At 44.1% G+C, this 24477-nt stretch overlaps 1 protein-coding gene across 1 annotated transcript; it reads left to right on the plus strand.

The window, feature by feature from the left end:
* The first annotated feature begins 13066 nt into the window (after positions 1-13066).
* Positions 13067-23347, plus strand: LOC123120491 (ABC transporter G family member 41-like). The gene is made up of 23 exons (XM_044540496.1): positions 13067-13661; positions 13769-13854; positions 13976-14060; positions 14215-14374; positions 14617-14693; positions 14916-14969; positions 15049-15139; positions 15602-15903; positions 16180-16461; positions 17429-17742; positions 18090-18250; positions 18403-18506; positions 18587-18740; positions 19052-19183; positions 19263-19336; positions 19437-19769; positions 19975-20265; positions 21192-21275; positions 21575-21708; positions 21968-22201; positions 22282-22453; positions 22541-22795; positions 22907-23347. Exons 1-23 carry the CDS (start codon positions 13122-13124, stop codon positions 23174-23176), a joined length of 4389 nt encoding a protein of 1462 aa, XP_044396431.1. The 5' UTR covers positions 13067-13121; the 3' UTR covers positions 23177-23347.
* The last annotated feature ends 1130 nt before the right edge of the window (positions 23348-24477 follow it).

Raw genomic sequence — 24477 nt, forward strand, 5'->3', positions numbered from 1 at the left:
TGGAGGCGCTATGTGATAGGCCGTTACAAAACATGAAAGAACCGAAAGGAAAGCAGAACTGGACGAAGCCAAAGGCATGGTTCAATCTTGGAAGGCCAGCTATGAGGGAAATTATCTTGTGGGTGAAAATGCAGTTGATGTTCCCCGATGGGTATGCAGCGAATCTAAAGAGGGGAGCGAGTCTTGATAAATTGAAGATATTTGGTCTCAAGAGTCATGATTGGCACATATGGATTGAGCGGGTAATGCCGGTGATGTTGTGTGGCTTCATCCCTGAGGATGAATGGCTAGTACTGGCAGAACTCAGCTATTTCTTCCGTGTTCTTTGTGCGAAAGAACTATCGCCTGGCGTGCTAGAAGAAATGGAAGAGTTGGCGCTGGAGTTGATCTGCAAGTTAGAGAAGATATTTCCACCGGGCTTCTTTAATCCAATGCAGCATTTGATTTTGCATCTCCCGACCGAGGCAAGATTGGGGGGCCCGTGCAAAATCGTTGGTGCTACCCAACTAAGAGGATGCAGAAGACACTTCGACAAAAATGTAAAAATAAACGTAGAATTGAAGCATCGATGGTTGAGGCATTCATCACTGAGGAGGCGGCAAACTTCATGACAGCACACTATGAAGCCAAAAATCGTCATTTGCATAATCCGAAGCCTCGGTACAATGCTGACGAACCTCAAAAGGGTGGATCCAACCTCAGCCTATTCAAAGGGAATCTCGCACCAGCCAGTGGTTCGAAACCAGTATCTTTGGATAACGAAGAATGGCGGACCATTACGTTGTATATCTTCAACAACCTGACAGAAGTGCGGCCGTACATCGAGTAAGTTCTCGGTACATTGTTTCGCAACTTCTATTTCCTTTGAACTGCTCTTATTCCTGGATATTTCATACAGTCGATACGTCGCCATATTCTCGTATGGAGCGGTGATCCAAAAGGATTCCATCGAAGAGTATGAGCTTCTCGCAAAGCAAGGAGGCGGCTATCCCGGTTTCATCTCTTGGTTCAAAAAAACGGTAATTTCTATTAGACCATTTCATTTCATTCGCTTATTTCTGCCTAATGCAACAATCCTTTCGTATTAAACTTGTAGGCTAATTCAGAGTCTATGGACGCCGAATTGAGACAAGTCGCTAATGGTTTTGACTATAAGGTCCGTTCATTTGACAAATACGACATCAACGGGTATCGCTTTCGTACCTATGGCAAAGAGCTATCTATGGCCGACCGAAAGTCTACAAATTGTTGTGTATCTGCTATCGGCGAAGGAGGTACCGAGTATTACGGGGGAGTTGAAGCAATTTATGAACTTCTATTCTATGGTGACAACCCACCGAATGTCGTACTCTTAAAATGTTATTGGTTTCAGCCGAAGGAGACTAGAAGGACTCATGAACATATAGGGCTAGTTGAAATCAAACAAAGCACCCATTTAGATGTTCCTGATGTCTATATTACGGCTCAACAGGCGACCCAAGTATTCTATCTACCGTGGGCCTGCCAAACTAATCCAAATCTGAAAGGTTGGGATGTCGTTTATGAAGTGCCGCCACGTGCTAGACTATCTCCCCCAAGGGAAGAGGATTATGAACCTCACATTAACCCAGACACATATGAAGGAGAATTCTTCCCAGAGACACGTCTTTCCAAAAAGTGTTTCAAGAACCACTATACTTCACCCCAAAACATTGAAGTAGACAGCGACAGTGAATCCGACATCAACCCAGAGGAGGAACAAGAAGAGCTAGAACAAGAAGAGGTTACTGCTGCGGATGACCTGTCAATGCTTGACCGATTACGTCAAGGTGGCCTTCCACATGTTGATGCCACTGAACCCTATGAGCCCGTCATTGATTATAGTGATGATGATGATTATGCATTTATTGATGATAGTGATCGAGATTATTAGTAGTGTCAGGTATTCAATTTTTTTATGTTGTACTTGATGATGATACACTTAAGTGATATACATATTCTTATTCATGTCAGTATTTTTTTTATGTTGTACTAATTTCGTTTACTCTTTGTCATGGCAGGTGTTGAAAGATGGTGGGCGCTGGTCGGGAGCGCTCCGAGGCCCCTTCTTCGTCGGCGCGTGGTGGGAGGTCTTCCATTCCACACGCACCTCTCCGCCGAGCGTTGCTGGACAGTATGGCGACACCGCCGGGCCCTTCTTCGTCGACAGTGGTGCCCAGCAGGGGACGAGGTAAGGGAGGGAAGAAGAGAGGAGTTGGAGCACGTGGTCGCGGGAGAGGAGGTAGGGTGACTGCTAGGGCGCCTTCCTCGCCGCCACCCCCAGTTGTTTCACCCGAGCACGTGACTGCTAGGGTGGACTCGTCCGAGGAGGAGGCTACAAGGACTCCGGTCCACGTGCCTTCGGCCCACGAGCCTCGGGTGGACGGGCCTTCGGCCCACGAGCCTTGGGTCGACGGGCCTTCGGCCCACGAGACCCCGGAGGAGCACACGTCTGGATGGGGTACCTGGCCGGATGAGCCTGAGGGGCCGAGTGGCCATGCTGATGATGGCGGGGAGCCGACTGATATTGAGGAGGAGGGGGGCACCGTCTACCAGCGTGGTTGTACACGGCTCCCGTCCGTGCCGGCGACCCGCGAGCAGAGGTGGTTGATTTTCCCTGTGGAGAGAGGTAAGTGCATTTAATCTTTTTGTACCTTCTGCATTCATGTTTCTTCAAATATCTAATGCGTTGGCCTTGTCATGCTGTAGGGGTTGGGACCACCATCATAGTGTCCGCCGGCCCAACTCCATCCTTGGAGTGCTTTGCCGGCAAAACTTTCCGGGGTTTGTCACGTTGCCTGGTGAGGGTCGGCTTCCAGAGCTTGGATTGAGCTGGGAGCACTACTTGGCTGGCCCGGCCCCGCCGAGTGAGATTATCGACGGTGTCTTGTGCGACACGAGGGCAGACGTGGTGATCAGAAAGTTCTGGGTAATTTCTCCTTTACACATTTAAAAATCTTCAAAGCTCATTGTACTAATCAATATTGTCTCATTTGATTGCGGACATTCTACAGGTGTGAGGAGGGATACGAGGAGGAGGCGGAAAATGTTATCAAGAACGTCTACAAGCGCCTACTACAGAACTTACGGCACGAGGCTCGGGTGCAGGTTGTTCGAGACTACTACGCCTTGCGTGGTATCAAGAATCCCAAGCCGGCGTGCCGCGATAAGTTCCTGAGTAAGGAGCAGTACATGAAGGTAATTCTTAAGGCCTTGTACTTACTTCCTTCATTTAGTAATTCATAGTCGTAGCGCTCAAGTTTCTATTTGCTACCTTAGGCGCCTCCGAGATGGTGTGCGGATCGGATGGATTGTTGGGAGGTGTTGGTCAATGAGTGGTGCTCAAAAGAATGGATAGCCGTCCACAACGCGGCCAAGGACAAACGTGCCCAAATGGAAGGTGTGCCACACCATCAAGGCAGCTCCAACTTATATCAGTTCGGGCGGAACTGGGTATGTGGTTTGCTTCATGATTCATGCAATTCATTCATCATGCTAGCTTGAGCCCTTTAATTACTAATTTACTTTGTTTCTCTCTTTCAGGCACGCTACAATAAGGCGGATAAGGTGCCAGAGGTGTACGACCTGTATGCCATGGCCCACACTGCCTCTTTCAAGAAAGTCAAGGCATTCTCTCCGTCTGACCTCGATGATGCAAACAACTTCACCAACATCTCCTCCCACGACAAGCTCGTGAAATATAGAGATGAGGGGAAGGCGAGGAAAGGGGAGGACTTTAACCCGAGCCAGGGTCCCATTGATCCAGAGCTGGTGATGATATCTGGTGGCGGGAGGTCCCATGGCTCCATAGCCATTGGAGATGGACTTATCCGTTGTCCTAGCACTCTCCCGGAGATCAAGGCGCGCCAGTCAAGCTCCGCTCCTGAGATAAGGCCTCGTGAACGGCCAGTCCAACTCGCCATCAAGGTTAGTTATACGTACTCAGCTATCTTTCTCCATTACATTGTGTGTGCTTCCATCAATGATTACAAATGGTAACGAGGAGTGGTGTTGCAGGCTGCTATACAGAGTGAGAGAGATAGAATGGAGAAACTTCTGGCGGAGGTAGCGGAGAGGCAGCGGGAGTTGGAGGAGAGGACGACAAAGATGTTGGAGGAGGAGAGGGCACGGAATGACATGCAGGCAAGGGCCATGTACGAGCTCCTTGTGGTAAGTTTCTTCTGCAGATTAGCCAAAACATTCATGTAGTGTTTGTCTCATTACTAACTAGTATGACTGAGTCGTCAAAACCAAATGTGCAGTCTGTGTGTGAGAAGACCGGTCAGACCGCTCCGCTGATGCCAGTGATTGCTCCTGGGACCACGGTGAGTTTAATTTGAATGGACATTACTTGCTAGTCTTAACATTTGAGTGTCATCATGCTAACGAGACATTGGAAATGATCTTTGGTGCAGCGTAACTCCAGACAAGCATCGCACGATCCTTCTCCAGCTACCAGCACGAGCCAGCCCGCTCCTACACCTCCATGATCATCGTAAGTTTCTCTAGTGTTTTGCTTAACAAATGCATAAAGACCTAGACTTAGCCTTATTTCCTCCAATATGCTTACCACAATGACCTAGAGTTAGCTTCTTTTCCTCCAAAATGAATTAATAAGCTTACTGACCTCCAAAACCATCCATTTTACCTAAGTTAGCTAAAACGATCTATACTTAGCTTTGTTTCCTCCAAAATGACCTAAGTTAGCTCTAATATGCTTAGTTAACTAGGTTTGCTCAATAATGACATGTACTTAGCTTACTTATGTCAAAAATGGCATAATTAGCTTAGTTAGCTCATAAACAATCCATTTTACCTAAGTTAGCTCTAAAATGACCCATTTTACCTTAGTTAGCTCATAAATGATCCATTTTACCCAAGTTAGCTCTAAAATGACCCATTTTACCTAGACTAGCTCCAAAATGATCAATTTTACCTATGTTAGCTCTAAAATGACCCATTTTACCTAGGTTAGCTCCAAAATGACCCATCTTACCTAGGTTAGCTCCAAAATGATGCATTTTACCCAAGTTAGCTCTAAAATGACCCATTTTACCTAGATTAGCTCATAAACGATCCATTTCACCTAGGTTAGCTCACAAACGATCCATTTTACCTAGTTTAGCTCCAAAATGACCCATCACACCTAGGTTAGCTCTAAAATGATGCATTTTACCTAAGTTAGCTCATAAACGATCTATTTCACCTAGGTTAGCTCATAAACGATCCATTTAACCTAACTTAGCTCAAAAACGATCCATTTCACCTAGGTTAGCTCCAAAATGACCCATCTTACCTAGGTTAGCTCATAAATGATCTATTTCACCTAGGTTAGCTCATAAATGATCCATTTCAACTAAGTTAGCTCATAAATGATCCATTTCAACTAGGTTAGCTCATAAATGATCCATTTCACCTAAGTTAGCTCATAAATGGCATATACTTCTTCTTCTAGTCACCTTTTTCTAACTTTCTTATTTGCCATTTTGCAGATTTCATTCACTTCACGGAAGCTAGCTTGCTATGATGGAGTGCTTGTTTTTTCTTTCATTCTCCTCTAGTATTCTTCTAGCTTGCTATGATGGAACTTGCTATCTTGATGAAACTTTGCATTATAATATGTATGGATGGAACAATGTGTATGTGCAACTTGCTATGTATGAATGGATGGAACTATATATGTATGCACGATGAAACTTATGTGCTAGATATGTCATATGTTTGCTGTTAAATAGCCCTGTGAAATATATATATATATATGTCATATATTTGTTGTGAAAATTGCTGGATTTAAAAAAACAGAAAAAAGAGGCACCTTTGCCGTCAGCCGCTGATGGCAAAGGCTCCTTTGCCGTCTGCCGCGGACGGCAAAGAAGCCACGCGGCGGCCACCTGTGCTCCCTGGGAGCTGACCCATTTGGTCAGTTTGCCTACAGCGGCGGACGGCAAAGGCTTTGCCTACAATGGCGGACGGCAAAGAATGCCCACATTTGCCTACAGCAGCAGACGGCAAAGGCTTGTCCCGAAGTGACATCCAGCTGACGTCATTCGATGGACGGCAAAGGCCGGATGCTCTTTGCCGTCAGCGGCGGACGGCAAAGGCTGCCGTTAGCCGCCTAATGGACTAACAGCGCATTTATTGCCGTCGGCTTTCTTTGCCGTCAGCCGCTGATGGCAAAGGCCCCTTTGCCGTCCGCTTCAAAAAGCATACGGCAAAGAAGCTCTTTACCGAAGCCTACTTTGCCGGAGCCTTTTGCCGTCCGCGGCAGACGGCAAAGGCCTTTGCCGTCCGCCATCCTTGCCTTTGCCGTCTACCGTGGCAGACGGCAAAGTAGCTGATTGCAGTAGTGATGTCCATATTGGCTCCTACATATTCTACGAATATCTTTATCGGTCGAACCGTTATGACAACATACGTAATTCCCTTTGTCCATCGGTATGTTACTTGCCCGAGATTCGATGGTCGGTATCTTAATACCTAGTTCAATCTCGTTACCGGCAAGTCTCTTTACTCATTCCATAATACATCATCTCTTAACTAACTCCTTAGTCATTTGCTTGCAAGCTTATGATGTGTATTACCGAGAGGGCCCAGAGATACCTCTCCGATAATTTTAGTGACAAATCCTAATCTCGATCTATGCCAACTCAACAAACACCTTCGGACATACCTATAGAGCATCTTTATGATCACCTAGTTATGTTGTGACATTTTATAGCACACAAGGTATTCCTCCGGTATCCGGGAGTTTAATAATCTCATAGTCGGGGGAATATGTATTTGACATGAAGAAAGTAATAGCAATAAACTGAACGATCAATATGCTAAGCTAACGGACGGGTCTTGTCCATCACATTATTCTCCTAATGATGTGATCCCGTTATCAAATGACAACACATGTCTATGGTTAGGAAACCTTAACCATCTTTGATTAACAAGCTAGTCTAGTAGAGGCTTACTAGGGACACGATATTTGTTTATGTATTCACACATGTATTTAAGTTTTCGATCAATACAATTCTAGCATGAATAATAAACCTTTATTATGAAAAATGAAATATAAAATAACCATTATTGCCTCTAGGGCATATTTCCTTCACACCTAATATTAAGTTATCTTCAGTCCTACATGTGCCATCTTTCCTGGTCAATCTGTTGTCTTTTAATGCTCTAATTGACCAGGTGTACTGTAAGATAACAATTGACAGAGAAATGTGCTTGATTGCAGATAGGCCGACTAGAAGGAGGATGGGGGCTGGAATATGGCGTAGGGGACTGTGGTACAAGGACCGTGAGGGGCTTGGTTAGACGGGCAGCCTGATGTTTGCATCAATTGGGGAAGAAAGAGAGTCTGTGGCGGTGAAACATAACCGCAGAATGGGGGCATGTATCCTTTCATAAAATGTACAAGTTGTTTCCTAATGTAATGCATGGAGTAGATAAGAACAATGTGAAACGGGATGCATGTGAGTTTTCCAAACACACGAGGACGTCTTATGTGAGTAAGGGACTTAGAAGTATATCCCCATTCATGCTTGTTCACTCGGATGTCTGGACAACTCTTGTGGTGTCCGTTAGTGGTGCAAAGTATTTTGTGACTTTTATTGACTGCCACACACACATGACATGGATCTATTTGATGTGTCACAAGGATGAAACTTTTCAATGCTTCAAGACTTTCTATGCCTATGTGAAAAATCACTTCGATGTTCCGGTACAAGTGATAGAAGTGATAATGGCACTGAGTATGTGAACAAAGTGTTTGGGACTTTCTTATCAAAGCAAGGGATTTTGCATTAAACCTCATGTCCGGACACTCCTCCTCAGAATGGAGTGGCAGAAAGGAAGAACTGACATATTCTAGAGGTTGCTCGATCACTGATGTTTACTATGAATGTGCCAAAATTCTTGTGGAGTGAAACTATGATGGCTGCAACACACCTGATCAACCGCACATCATCGAGACTATTGGGTATGAAGTCACCTTCCGGGTTACTTCTGGAAAGAATGATTTCGTGGTTCTTCCCAAGTTGTTCGGTTGTGTCTGCTTTGTCAGGGGTCACAGGCCATCTATGGGCAAATTGGATCCAAGGGCCGTCAAGTGTATTTTCACTTGGTACTCTTCTGGGCAGTGCGGCTACAAGTGTTGGAGTCCTTCTGAACGGAGGACCTTTTGTGAGCATGGATGTCACCTTCAGGGAATCCGAACCATTTTATGGTGAGAAAATTGATCTTAGTGGATTATTGACCCTACCCAGTCTATTGTGACAGCTCAAGAGGGGGAGAGTGGTGGTGGTGCTGATTCAGGTGCCGATACGGTGTTGTAGCAACCAATTGAGGGTGATATTCGAGTACATTGAAGCGAGCAGAAGCCCCCCAAAATGATAGCACCACAGAGTGAAGGACCGATTGTGACTGATGGAGCACCGAGTCAAGTAGGTAGTGCTCCCATCCAAACCGGTTGTGTACCAAGGTGGATGATAGAGCAAGAGGAGCAGCTAAAGGTGTATTCACTAAAGCAAGGTCACACTTCTCATAGGTGGCAGAAGGTGAATGAGGAGCGCAATCCTCAAGTATATTCAAGACAACGCCATCATGTTCAAGGGGAGTAGCCATCACAGGTGCAGGGGGTAGCAAGGTAGCAATGCAAACTCATCTGACGTAGAGGACTTTCCAATTGCTTTGAGAAAAGGTACTCAAGCAAAAGCAGGTATACCAAAGCGAAAGTATGGGTTCAATACAAATGATATTGGAAATTATGTCTCCTATGAAGCATTATCTTCGACCTACAAAGCATTTGTTGCTTCTCTTCAGATGGTGTCTCTTCCAACCGATTGGAAGGCAGCAAAAGCGGATCCAAATTGGCGAGAAACTATGATAGAGGAGCTGGAGGCATTGAGTAAGAACAAGACATGGGTACTAACACCTCAGGAAAGAAGGCAGTCAGCTACAAGTGGGTATACATTATGAAGCAGAATGCACAAGGGAAGATTGAAAGGTACAAAGTAAAGCTTGTGGCAAGGGGGTACAGCCAGACCTATGGCATTGACTATGATGAGACCTTTGCGCCAATAGCAAAGATGAACACTGTGAGGATCCTGATCTCCGGTGCAACAAATTTCAGGTGGTCCTTACATCAACTTGATGTGAAGAATGCTTTCTTGCATGGGGATCTGAAGTAGGAGGTGTACATGGAGATCCCACCGGGCTTCTCTACGCCTAAGACTGCTCGCAAGGTATGTAGGTTAGGGAAAGCTCTTTATGTTCTGAAATAGACTCTGAGAGCATGGTTCGACAAGTCCAGACGTTTTGTATGTAATATGGCGCATGGGCAGTGTAAAGGTGACCATACACTGTTCTATATACATAAATAAGGGAAAATCATTATACTTGCAGTGTATGTGGATGATATAATTATCACATTGGATGACAAAGAAGAAATAGCAAGACTAAAAGAGTGTTTGGGTAAGGCCTTTGAAGTCAAAGATCTAGGCCGACTCAAATACTTCCTGGGCATAGAGGTGGCCAGGTCTGCCAAGGGGATTGTGCTATCTTGGTGGAAGTATACTTTAGACCTCCTAAACGATGTAGGATTGCTAGGATGTCGGGCAGCATAAACTCCAATTGATCAAAACCAAAAACTGACAGCTCAGTCAGGAGAGCCAGTGAATAAGGAGAGATATCAAAGATTAGTTGGGAGGTTGTTGCATTTATGTCATACACGCCTGACATTGCTTTTGCAGTAAGTGTGGTAAGCAAATACATGCATGAACCTAGGAGTGAAGAGTGATCATCTTGAAGCAGTGTACAGAATTCTAAGGTACTTGAAGGGACTGCTATTTGAGAGTAACAAACATCTTGTGGTTGATGGATATTGTGATGCAGATTGAGCAAGTTGCTTAGATGACCGTAGATCAACCTCAGGATTTTGTGTCTTTGTTGGTGGGAACTTAGTATCATGGAGAAGTAAAAAACAGACTATTGTTTCTAGGTCGACTGCCGAGGCCGAATATATAGCTCTGGCTCATGGGTTAAGTGAGATGCTTTGGACCAAAAATTTATTAGAAGAATTAAAGATATTGAAGACTAGTTGTATGAATGTGTGGTGTGATAAGAAATCAGCAATCAACATAGCGCACAATCTAGTACAACATGGTAGAACCAAGCATGTGGAAACAGAAAGATTCTTCATCAAAGAAAAACTTGACGTTGGGATTATCAAGATTGAGCATGTGAGTTTTAAGCAAAAGATTGCAAACTGATTGACTAAAGGATTGAGATCTAAAGAATGCAATCTGTCGTGTGAGAAGATGAGAATGATAGATATTTATCACCCCTCTTGAGGGTTAGTGTTGTATATGTGGCCAGGCCCATATAGCCATGTGGCTATCTGACCTAGTGAGAAGATAGAAGGGGATCATGCAGTGTGTGAGGAGAAACACGAGAGACACTGTCGCCGCTGCTCCTCATTCGCTTCTCCTCCAAATTCAATAATTTTTGAGAAAAATGCCACATGGCTAGCTTTAGTTAAGACTTAAGTAATGTTTACATTGTCAATGAGGATTGTGTTGAGTATCGTGATTATTAGAAAAGTTAGGATAGCGTAGGATATTATTCTACCTTGCCTTGTACTCCAAGATCATCATGTACTCCTATATATATGCCCACGAGGCTTAAGCAATACAACAAACAATTCCACCAAACCTCTCTCTCCCTTCTAACATGGTATCTATCACAAGTCGATCCTAAACCCTAGCCGCCGCCACTTCCGCACCCGCGCGCCGCTCCCGGGGCGGGCGATCGGCCTCCATGACCGCCGCCGGGGGCCGCGCCGCCCATACCTAGGGTTCGTCTGCCGGTCGTGTAGACCGGCTGCCCTAGAGAGTCTTTTTCCCGAGCCTTTGCTCCGGGTTTTTCCGCTCTCTCGCCAGTCGTTTTGATCGGCGTTTTTCTTTTTGGTTTTACGATCTCCACTTGATCGGTTTGCGTCGCCGCTGCCGCCGTCGACCACCGTGCGCCTCTACTCCGACACCAGCGCGACAGGCTGGCCTCTTCACCGACCCGGCAGCCTCGCGCGACAGGCGGCTCCTAATGGCCGTCGTCCGTGCGTCGGCCTGCTCGTCGACCTACGCTAGTCGTCACCACCCTGTCCTGAGTTCAGCGCGCCCCTCCACCGATCGAGCAACGGGCTGCCGCTGCGTCGCCCCATCGGGCCACAGCGTCGCCGCCCCGTGGTTTTCCCCGTGGCTGCACCGATCCGCGCCGCCGCTGCGTCGCCCCTTCGGGCCGTAGCACCGCGACACATGGTCCTCGCCGCCGCCCTGAGGCTGTTCCCATGGTTGCACCACATCATGCGCCGCCGCTGCGTCGCCCCTTCGGGCCGTAGTGCCGCGGCCCGTGGTCAACCGCCGCACCGAGGCCGTCCGCTCCAGGCCGTCCCCGAGGCTGCACCGACCCTCGCGCTGCCGCTGCGTCACCCCGTTGGGCCGTAGCGAGCGTAGCACGCGATCCCTGCAACCGCCCTGAGGTCTTCCCCGCCGTCGCCCCGACCTGCCCGCCGCCGTTGCGTCGCCTCTTCGGGCCGTAACGCTGCGGCCCGCGGTCTACCGCCGTCCACGCGCGTTGACTTCCACGTGATAGCGCTGCGCCGCCTCCCTTGGCGCGGGAACGTCACCGTCTGCGCCGGTCTTCGTCACGCTGTCGGGTTCATTATCGCCTACTTCGAGCACCGCCGCCGCGCTCCTTCTCTAGCCGCCGCCGCCGCCTCCTTAGGCCGCTGCCGCCGCTGCTCTTCTTCCGCAGCTCCATGGCGACTACCTCGACACCGGCGACCCCCGACTCGACACCGACCACGGCGTTCTTTGCATGGCTAGCTCGACTACGGCTACACCACCTACGCTCTCGGCTACCTCGACAAACGGCACAAAGGGCTACCGCCTTGCTTGAGCAACATCGTCGGTTTCCACTCCAGCCACGACTTCCGCGATGCGTCGACCGTTACGACTGTGGGGGGTGTCCGTCGGCTTACCTTCGGATTCTTCTCCAGTCTCACCGTCTGCGTCGCTACCATTGTGACTGCGGGGGGATGTTGAGTACCGTGATTATTAGGAAAGCTAGGATAGCGTAGGATATTATTCTACCTTGCCTTGTACTTCAAGATCATCATGTACTCCTATATATATGCCCACGAGGCTCAAGCAATACAACAAACAATTCCACCAAACCTCTCTCTCCCTTCTAACAGATTGGCAAGAGAAATCTGGGATGATTGTCCAACCACTCAGTCGATGGATCAAACCTAGTCTGGTCAGCAAACACATGTGTTGCTTGACGATGATAATGACGGATCCTTGCCCCCCTCAAACCCATAGTATTTCCACGGGGTCAGGGTAGGCCGAAGAGCCGGAGCAACGATTGGCGTCGGTGATTTTTGTTATTACTGGCGTCGGTGATTTTTTGCTGTAATTGGCGTGGTTTTTTTTTGCTTGGAACGGTGACGAGGCAAGCGGGCGAGGACGGCCGGCGAGCTGGCTGGTGTCTGGGAGGCGAGTGGCTACAAGCCTACAATCACGCCAACTGGACGTGCGCGGCGCGGCCGGCTATCACTGCACTTTAACTGTAGTGCAAGCATACTAGGATGTGATGGAGTTTTGTTTTTCCTGTTTTGAGACACGGTGAGCTGTGGGACTCGGCCAACATGCAGTGCACGTCCCCAAGAAGTTAGGACAAGACAAGGAAAAACCAGTGCACTAGGAGAGAGGCACGCGGCGGATGAACAAGTGTATACAGATACGAGTACCCATATCATCGAGTAAACTAATGGCGGGAGACTCGGCCGGCTTGCCATAGTGTTGAGCCAATCGATAATTTTACTGTGAGTGATGTGCTTGCACCCGCCCTGTCCTTGTGGACATAGCATAGCTTGCAGAGATTCATACATTTGTAACTAGGAGAAATTTCTAGTTGAGTATACAGTCAAACGGCATCCAGTCAAGCGAGCTTTTTTTTTAATTGAAAAAGGGAGAGTATATAAAGTCCCATGCATTGGCTGGCTGGTGCATCAGCGAAGGAAAGAAACCGAGGCAGCTAGGAGGAGGTGATCGATGAGCAAGGTGGAGATGGGTGAGGAGGAACAAGGGCAAGATGGTCTTGCGGTAGATGATCCGGAGAAGAAGACGTCGGCTGCGAGCGGCAGGCTGCAGCTGTCGCCGTCGTCGTTGAGGGAGGCGCTCTCCTGCACCTCCTCCTTGTCCCTGAGAGAGCAGCAGCACGACGAAGAGGGGGAGCTGAAATGGGCGGCCATCGAGCGGATGCCCACCTGGGACAGGCTCCACACCTCGCTCCCGCTCCACGCCAACGCCAATGGCAATGGCAATGCCAACGGCGTTCGTCCGCTGGAGCCGGTGGACGTGCGCCGGCTGGGGGCTGCGGACCGGCGGGAGCTGGTGCACACCCTCATCGCCGACATCCACGAGGACAACCTCCGCCTGCTCCGGCACCAGCGCCGCAGGATGGACAGGGTCGGCGTGCGCCAGCCCACGGTGGAGGTGCGGTGGCGGAACCTCCGCGTCGACGCCGAGTGCCAGGTCGTCGATGGCAAGCCGCTCCCCACGCTCCTCAACTCCGTCGTCTCCACGTTCTCGGTACGTGATTCATTCGCTCATCTTGCCGCTCTGCTCTTCTCTTCTCCTTCCGTACTACTAATCGTCTCGGCACCTGTTCGCTCAAATGCCGCGGTTGCCATCTGCAGCTGCTCACCACCATGCTCGGCTTCAACCGTCACCAAGAAAGGATCCACATCCTCAAAGATGTCACCGGCATCCTCAAACCTTCCAGGTGAGCTTCCTCCTAATATTTGTTCATGTACTTGCTGATCGACATCCCTCTTTCCTTCCTCCCTCATCATCAGTATGCAAAACTCCTCTTTCCTATTTGTCCAATCTGTGTGTACATGCAGGATGACCCTTCTCCTTGGACCCCCGGGCTGTGGCAAAACCACCCTTTTGCTAGCACTTGCTGGAAAGCTCAACAAAAATCTCAAGGTATCCCCACTCTTCTTCCATCGATACGTGTACTTGGTCATTCAAATAATGGGCATGTACTCCAAAGTGTAGTCTGAAATTGCACACAGAAAACAGAGAAAAAACACTGTATTTCAGTACTTCCTTTACTCACATAGTATGTGTGGGTGCGTAGGTAACAGGAGAAATTGACTACAATGGTGTCAAGCTGCAAGATTTTGTTCCAGAGAAGACAGCAGCTTACATTGGCCAGTATGATCTTCATGTCCCTGAGATGACTGTCAGGGAGACGCTCGACTTCTCTGCAAGATTCCAGGGCGTTGGCAGCAGAGCAGGTATTTTCCTTTTTCTGGGACCTGTTTTTTTCGGAAAGGAAGTTGAAACCCCCCGGCCTCTGCATCAATAAGATGCACACAACAATTTCTGGGACCTGGTTACTCAAGATTTTTTAGGGACAGCAAGCAACTAACTAATCTAAGCAAATGCCCCCATAGTCAGAAAGACCTTGATTTTAGGAAATATTAATTACCCATTCTATCTACTAAACCCAGTGCTCTCAATTTCTTGTGTAAAATAGAAATCATGAAGGAAGTCATTAGAAGGGAGAAAGAGGCTGGGATCACCCCTGACCCCAACATAGATACGTACATGAAGGTAAATACTGATCTATTTTGCTATAATGTTGTAACATTTCTGCGTGTGCCCACTGGAACCCTTTTCTCTGATAATATTGAATCAAACCTGAAAACACCATCTTTCTGTCAAGTGCCATAATAATTTTTCAGTGATTCTTAAAAAAGAACAAACCATATCATGTGTGTACAGAACAGTTCACTTTAGCTGCAACATTTACTATTGCTGTGCACTTTCTTATAGGCAATATCTGTGGAAGGTTTAGAAAGAAGCATGCAAACGGACTACATTATGAAGGTAAACAATGTTCAAAGAATAATTCACTGGTTCTAGCGCACAATGTTTTTCGTGTGCATAATCCATTCTTGCCTGACAGATAATGGGACTTGACATATGCGCCGATGTACTAATAGGAGATGCCATGAGAAGAGGTATTTCAGGCGGTGAGAAGAAAAGATTAACCACAGGTGAATTTACAATACATATGACATTTTCAGGATGGTTTTATTATCTCAACTATAATCTTGTAAATGATATTTCTGCAAGATAAATAAATAAATAAATTTACAATTCATTGACTAAAATTCCTTAATTGCATATTGGAAGGTATGCACTTTTTCTGGTGGTTAATTGATTTTGTCGATGCTTTCTGTACTTTATTATTACCATGAACTAATATGAAACTCGCCACAACAAAGTTAACAACAGGGGTATGATAAACCATAAATTTATGTTGTCATGAAAGCACACAAGCATGAACTAATCAACTTAGCATGATTCTTCTCTACTTTTTAGAATGTAGCTGTAATGTGTTATATTCAGTTCATGTAATCCCAACCTCAATTTTGGTCTATGTAGGATAAATAATATAAATTAATTCGATACTTGATGCTTATTTTTCTTCACTTGTAAAAATTTCTTACAAGCAGGAGAGATGATAGTAGGACCATCAAAAGCGCTCTTCATGGATGAAATATCAACTGGGCTGGACAGTTCTACCACCTTCCAAATTGTTTCTTGTCTCCAACAGCTAGCTCATATATCAGAGTCTACCATACTGGTCTCACTCCTTCAACCAGCACCAGAGACTTACCAACTTTTTGATGATATTATCTTGATGGCTGAAGGAAAAATCGTATACCATGGTCCTAAGAGCTGCATTATGAGTTTCTTTGAATCCTGTGGCTTTAAGTGCCCTGGAAGAAAAGGGGATGCTGACTTTCTTCAAGAGGTATTTAGCAAAATATAGTCATTTATATAGTCTGAATTGCTCATGTCAAAATAAGCATCAATAGAATCTAGGGGGTCATGTAAGCATGGTTCACCTTGTCATCTAACAAAGTGTAAGATTTATACCTATAGTTCTGATGTGAATTCAATGAAAGCAAACATTGTTAATATGAAGTAATTGGGTTTAGATTATGATAACCTGAGTTTGTCATGCTTATTTTTACTCTTGCTTACAATCGTAAGGTAGTCCACTCTTAACAACTTATGTATTACATAGGTCCTGTCAAAAAAAGATCAACAACAATACTGGAGCCGCACCGAAGAAGGATATAATTTTGTTACTATTGATCAATTCTGTGATAAGTTCAAAGCATCTCAAAGTGGTCAGAATCTTGCTGGGGAGCTTTCGAAGCCGTATGACGAATCTAAAGGAGATAATAATGCCCTGTCCTTCAGTATCTACTCATTATCCAAGTGGGATCTACTCAAGGCATGTTTTGCACGAGAGCTCCTTCTTATGAAAAGGAATGCCTTCATCTACATAGCAAAAACCATTCAGGTAAGGAAGTCGAAGCTATCTTTTGGAGAAAAAAAATGTGATTGATGCATGGGAATTTTGTGCCTAGTTTTACAGTGCTATTTTAGAATGTCACATGCTAGGTGTTTTATGGGTGTAGATTGAGTTCTAGTCTGTAAATGCACAATCCTGAAATTACATGCATTATGCTCAGTATTAGTTACCGATCGAAATATAGCAAAATCTAGAAGCAATGTGATGCAATAAAGTTCTTGTGCTACTATGGAGGTCTGCAGGTCTCAATAAAGCTTTCGCACTAAAAGTTGAGATCTATGTTTACATCTGCATTTGAGTCACTTTCATCTCTCCAGTGAACTGCAGCATTAATATATATAGTACCTCCTCCATTCCAAATAACTTGAAGTTCTAGGTTTATCCTAATTCAAACTTCTTTAAGTTTGATCAAGCCTATATAAAAATATACCAACATCAACAATACCAAATTTGTTTCAGTAGATTCATCATAAAATATATTTTCATACCACATATATTTGATGTTGCACTGTGCAGGGGTAAGGCTTGACTCGTATAATCCTTCCCCATACCCCACCTGGTGTGGGAGCTAGATATTATCACATTTTTCTATAGACTTTATCAATATTGAGAAGTTTGACTTAGGACAAAGCTAGAACTTCAAATAATTTGGAACAGAGGGAGTAGACAATGAAGGTAAAGATTGATGCCGTATGTAGCTCTAGTTGTGCTCAAATGCGAAATATTGTAGGAATATGGACTGTGTGCTTAACACAGGGTACATGGACTTGTAGCCATCTTGCAGTACTTTCTTCTGCACACTGAGAACATTGAACTCTTGGCCCATATAGAAGTCTACAACAGGAAGTTTCCCAGCATGTCAGCATCTTATTCTGCATTCAGTTCCTACTCAGTGTGCAATTTCAGGACTTAAACATGCACACCATAAACTAACATATGTATTTCTGCGCTGCAGCTTGGATTACTTGCTGTTATTACTGGGACAGTATTTCTCCGCACACGTATGAGTGTTGACAGAATTCATGCTAACTATTATATGGGTTCACTCTTCTATGCGCTCCTGCTGCTGATGGTGAATGGATTCCCTGAGCTGGCCATGACAATTGACAGTCTGCCGGTCTTCTACAAACAGAGAGACGACTATTTCTATCCTGCATGGGCTTATGCAATACCATCTTTTATCCTAAAAATTCCAGTCTCTTTAGTTGAGTCAGTAGCTTGGACAACAATATCCTACTACCTGATTGGCTATACCCCGGAAGCATCCAGGTAAAGTTACAATTCTGTTGTAGAAACTAATTACCAAGTGGGATGGGAGCACTAGTTGAACTACAACAATATTTCGATTGAGGAATTATCATCATTCACCCAACTCGAGTCATTTAGATGTGGATTATAATCACCCAATGAAAAATAAAAGATTCTTGCCAGTGAAAATAGTCCAAAGTATAGCATTGTTTATAATGGTTTTGCTGTGATCTGGTGTATTGTAGTCGAACATAAAAATCCCTTATCTAATACTATATTTACTTTTCTTTTAGAATTTCTTTCCGCGAAAATAGTTTTTTCAGCTGCAATACTTTCTTTGTGGTAACATGCACGATTCTTGTGTTCAGATTTTTCTGTCAGCTCCTCGTCCTCTTCCTCATGCACACAGTAACATTATCAATGTTTCGATGTATCGCCTCATACTGTCAAACAATGGTGGCTGGTTCAGTCGGTGGTACGATGGCATTTCTAGCCACCCTTCTGTTTGGGGGTTTCATAATTCCTCGTTGTAAGACACTCCCTTATTTTCTTCCCACACAAAAAAAGAATACTCCCATTTCATATTGCTAACAACAGATGAGTCCTAATTTATTGGAAAAGTAGGTTGTCCTCAATTATTAAGCAAGCATCGCTAACATTTTCAGTGCCGTATTGCTACAGCATTTCTGCCTAATTGGCTAAAGTGGGGATTCTGGCTTTCTCCATTGTCGTATGGTGAAATAGGCTTAACTGGAAATGAGTTTTTGGCACAAAGATGGTTGGAGGTACATTTTGGCGTACCAAGTATGAATTAATTTTAGAAACATGTAATATCAAAAGATACTTAATTTTTTTATCTTGATAGATCAAGGTATCTGGTGTAGCACTCGGAAGGAGGATCCTAATGGATCAAGGGGTAGACTTCTCCAGCTATTTTTACTGGATCTCAATTGGAGCATTGCTTGGGTTTACTTTGATGTTCAATGTAGGCTTTGCCATAGGTTTGACCATTAAAAAGGGTAAGTGTGACATGTCCGAAATTGCATTAAGCTAAACAACTTAAGTAGTAAATTCCCTCCAATCCAAAATAAGTATCGCAGTTTTGAACTTAGGTTGAACTAACCTTAGTTCAAAACTGTGACTTATTTTGGATCGAAGGGGGTATAATTTTCTAGTGTAACAGTGTCGCATAAATTGTGAACTCAACAAGCATATGCTAGAGAAGTAAAAAAAAAATGGGAAATGGAGCAAAAATAGTTTCATTCAGAAGAACATACTGTTTGCTCTGGTTAGATATGCAACCTATTCTAACCTCCTATGAGCCTGTCAGTTCCAGGAACTTCTCGAGCTATTATCTCTCGCAATAAGCTTACCACATTTGATGGAGTAGACCAAGATAACAACACGGAAAATATGATGCCTAAGTTACAAGCAGAGACTGTTTTGTCACCAAATAGGACCGGTTAGTTGAATTCTACACCACACAATACTGTCAATGGGATATAATCTTAGTTTGACTTCAATAATTAAATCTTGTGCAGGGAGGATGGTATTGCCTTTCACGCCCCTTATAATATCATTCCAGGATGTCAACTACTATGTAGACACCCCTGCGGTAATTCAAATATAGCTAGAACATCTGTGAAAGCATGACTGGAGAACTTAGAGCCATACCAAGGGCTGATCACTAATAACTAAGTATTTCTTCATTGCAGGAAATGAGGGGGCATGGTTACATAGAAAAGAAACTACAGCTACTCCACAATATCACAGGAGCATTCCAGCCAGGGGTTCTCTCGGCACTCATGGGGGTTACTGGAGCGGGAAAAACAACACTCCTTGATGTTCTTTCTGGAAGGAAAACTGGTGGTGTTATTGAAGGGGATATAAGAATAGGAGGGTACCCTAAAATTCAGCAAACTTTTGCTAGGATATCAGGCTACTGTGAACAAACTGATGTCCATTCCCCACAGATCACAGTCAGCGAATCGGTTGCATATTCAGCCTGGTTGCGCTTTCCACCAGAAGTTGATTCAAAAGCAAGAAATGTGAGCTATATTTGTCTCTCTTGTTGAAAATACAATATGGTATCGGAGCCAAGAGGTCTCGAGTTAAAGACCCTCCTAACGCAAACCTATATGAAAAGAATAAAAGTGTAGTGTACAGGGTTTGCATTCTTGTATCCTAGCCTCATAGGTGGTAGGAACAGTTGAGACGAAAATGTGAGCTCACCCGTATTCCTTTCCCTCGCAGGAATTTGTCAAGGAAGTTCTTGAAATAATTGAGTTGGACGAAATTAGAGATTCTTTGGTCGGAATACCAGGGGCAAATGGGCTATCAACAGAGCAAAGGAAACGGCTTACGATTGCAGTTGAGCTCGTGTCTAACCCCTCGATCATATTTATGGATGAGCCAACGTCAGGCTTGGATGCAAGGGCCGCTGCTATTGTCATGCGTGCAGTGAAGAATGTTGCAGACACAGGTCGAACAGTTGTGTGCACCATTCACCAACCAAGTATCGATATATTTGAGGCATTTGATGAGGTAACTACTTTACATATATATCCCTCTCCAAGATTCTCTCTCTAGGCATCAAGAAATAAGTTTTTTTATAAGTATATTTAGCAATGGTAATTTTCCAGGTATAATAAGTATATTTAGTATTATAAGTGATGTATTGGATAAGAATGTCAGAAATCAGTTTTGTCTAAATCAAACATGAAATAACCAAGTGTTATGGAACTGTGAAGCATTTGTTCACCTTTCAGTAATAATTGGAAATAGCCATGGAATAAGTTAACTATTAGACATGGAATAAAATCAGTTTCTACTTCAGATAGAACCCTTAACACTTTATCGGCAGGAAACAAGCTACTTAAAGAACCCCAAATTAAGTCCAATGCAGAGCCTGCCTCAGACTAAAGTTTTCGAGAAGCTAACAGTGATAGTACAATCACAACTTTCTCTTACTGAGTGTTTTTATAGAATAAAATGGTACTCCCTCCGTCCCATAATATAAGAGCGTTTTTGACACTACACTCAGTTTTCTCAGTTTTATTGTTAAAACTGATGTTAAAACAAGCTAACACGTCCATTCAAGGGGTAGAAACACATTAATTGGAGAAAAGAAAAAACTATGTACAACAGTTATCTTGGTTGTATTTTAGCAGTGCCAATTATTATTTATTTTTTGCGAGGTTAGCTTGCCAATTAACTATAAGTAGATTATGATAGCTGCATCTGTTCTAATTTATGAGTATCAAAGTTCTGTAGCAAAGGAAACTCTATTTCTGAAAATACATATGTATTTTCTAATGCATAATCGTGCATGTGGGCAATTCAGATAACCCCTAGACCTTAGTTCCAAAGTAATTTAGATGCATTATTAATCATAAATTCATTAACTAAAAAATAAATCCATATACAAGTGTAATAACACATTTACTAATTAGCTTCTCATATATATTTAGTTGATGCTGATGAAAAGGGGTGGAGAGTTGATATATGCTGGGCCAGTTGGACACCATTCATGTGAGGTCATCAAGTATTTCCAGGTAAGTAGTAATCTTAACTTGTCCTTACACAAAATAATTAAGTACATGCGCATATAATTTATACCGTCCATTTATATGTGATACAAGTCAATTTAAACATACCATTTACCTGATCTAATTATATTTTGTTTGCATCCTTTTTTGTTATGTATTATTCTGAACCCATTCTCCAGTCCTCATGATTTTGCAATCTACATAATACACGAAGGGGCAAGCAATATTAATCACCGAAGGCTATACTCAGTTGACCACCTTCCTGTGTATACAAACTGTTGAAATTATTTTCTTTGTTCTTTCAGGCAATACCTGGGGTAGCCAGGATCAAGGAAAACTACAACCCATCAACATGGATGCTAGAAGTTACTTCTACATCTATGGAACTTCAACTGGGAGTAGATTTTGCACAAATGTACAGGGAATCATCAATGTGCAAGTAAGTTAATTTCGAAGAACCAGCTCAGTTGGCACTAGTAAACTATCCAAAGAAACGTTGCTTGCAAAATAGATTGTAAGTTTTGATCAGAATACCTGAAAAAAATAAAAACAGACTTGTGGATCTCAGAATGAGTTTTGATCAGAATGGAATATAAGCATAGGTCATCATAGCATACTTAACAGAGATATCATTTAGTCCTTAAATTATTGTTAACACAATATTCATGCTAACCAGTATTTAAATTTTGTAACCAAAGGGACAAGGACATGCTGGTGAAGCGATTGAGCATGCCAGTTCCCGGTACAAGTGACCTCCATTTCCCAACCCAGTTTCCACAGAAGTTTCGGGAGCAATTCAAAGCTTGCCTCTGGAAGCAGTGTTTGTCGTATTGGAGAACTCCTTCTTACAACCTGGTGCGGATTGTATCCTTAGCAGTGGCCTGCATTTTCTTCGGTGTGTTATTCTGGCAGCAAGGCAATATCAATCACATGTACGTAAGCCATCTCTTAATTATGCATCTTAACTGATGAATGTATGATGGCTAAAGTTGCTTCTTTTGTTTGAGGGTAGAAACGATCAGCAAGGTCTCTTCACCATATTGGGCTGCATGTATGGATTCATTCTGTTCAGTGGCGTCAACAACTGCCAGTCAGTGATGCCTTTTGTCTCCGTTGAACGCTCCGTCGTGTACAGGGAAAGGTTTGCAGGGATGTACTCTCCTTGGGCCTACTCTTTTGCGCAGGTCCTATTAATCACATGAGCATTACTAGCTTCAGATAGATTATATTACTATTATGTTCAGGTATTGACTTATCTTTTTTTGGGATAGGTTGCCATGGAGATACCTTATGTGCTGGTGCAGGTAGTGCTCTTCATGTTGATAGCATATCCAATGATAGGGTATGAGTGGACAGCAGCAAAGTTCTTTTGGTTCATGTACACCATGTTGTGCACACTGCTCTACTTCGTCTACCTGGGAATGTTGATGGTGTCACTCACCCCCAACATCCAAGTCGCTTCCATACTCGCATCCATGTTCTACACCCTGCAGAATCTCATGTCCGGGTTCATCGTGCCTGCGCCTGTAAGTAAAGCCATCTTAACTCTAGTACTAGCTAGTATTAAGTATATATATACCATTACCATTACAGATCAAATAATGGTGCTTACAAAAAAATACATAAACATATGGCAGCAAATACCAAAATGGTGGATATGGCTCTACTACATCTCCCCAATGTCGTGGACGCTCAATGTCTTCTTCACCACGCAGTTCGGAGATCACAACGACAGGATGATCGTTGTATTTGGAGAGACCAAATCCGTCTCAGCATTCATGACGGACTACTTTGGTTTTCGCCGTGACCTGCTGCCACTGGGAGCGGTGGCCCTGGCAGCATTCCCTGTCCTCTTTGCCGTCCTCTTTGGTTACAACATCTCAAAGCTGAACTTCCAAAGGCGATAGATATTGAAAACACACATATCTCTTTGTGCTAAAATTTAAAGCCTTAGTTAGCTTACCAACACAAAAATTGTCAGTATGTATTTTTGTGTAAATGGGATATACAGCAGAACAAAATCCCAGTAGTAGCTAGTATTTGAGAAGATGTACGGTATCGTCGTTAACAGAGACTCTTAGGCGCTTTCACCCTAGCCTGTCTCATTATTTATTATTGTAAATCATTTGTTATTATTGTGAATAAATTTGCAATACAAGTCTTGTAGTGATGAAAAACCACAACACGCAACCCTGACAATTTTCATGAGCAGAATAGAATTAGTATCAGCTGATCTATGAAGGTTTTTATTGAATCTATTATCAGCCATACAGTTTGAGCTTAAATGCATCAAAGATGTGTGGTAACCAATCAAATTATCAAATATTCTTTTTGAGGGAAATGCCATCATGACTAGCTTTATTTAAGACTTAAATAATGTTACATTGTCAATGAGGATTGGCAAAAGAAATCTGGGAGGATTGTCCAACCACTCAGTCGGTGGATCAAACCTAGTTTGGTCAGCAAACACATGTACTGCTTGACGAGGATAATGATGCATCCCCGGCCCCCTCAACCCCCAGGATCCCCAAAGGGTCAGGGTAGGCCAAAGAGACGGAGGAACGAACATCCTCACGACAGGGACGCGGGCGTGGAGAGTAGGCCAGCCACCCCTGAAAGGGTAGCGAGTCGGCCCATCCTTAGGGCCTGGCCCGAGCAATTTATTCCTGGCTTTGCCATATACAAGGCGAGACCGAAGAGAGTCATCAGGACATTCTAGAGAACCTTAGAGCTAGGTTTCCCCACCTACTACTATCTCTATCCTCTCCGCTGCCATGCCGAGAGCTTGTAACCCAAGAAATTGATCTCTTCACGGATGTAACAACCCTGGATTAATAATAGTACTTAGGAATTGATTGTGCATCATAATCACGTCATAAGCATCATATTTTATTTAATTCTAATTTGAAAATGAGGATAGTTCCAACCCTCATCTTTTGAAAGGGCTAAAACCCTAATACTTTTTCAATGCACCCAAAATACACCTCTCAACCCTAAGATTTTAGCATGGACTTCATATCTACTATATCACTAAGCTTCCTAGGGGTAAAAGGCGTCACAATCAATTGAGGTGTCCAATTGGAATTAGGTCACCCGATTTTGACCAAGTCAACAATTTCTCAAAGCTCCCATTCAGTTCTTTGATACTATACACTATGCTTCCTAATTTGAAGTCCTCACAATTAACTCAGGTCTTCATATTAAAACT

This window comes from Triticum aestivum, chromosome 5D (assembly GCF_018294505.1).
Source record: "Triticum aestivum cultivar Chinese Spring chromosome 5D, IWGSC CS RefSeq v2.1, whole genome shotgun sequence".
Taxonomy (NCBI): Eukaryota; Viridiplantae; Streptophyta; class Magnoliopsida; order Poales; family Poaceae; genus Triticum; species Triticum aestivum.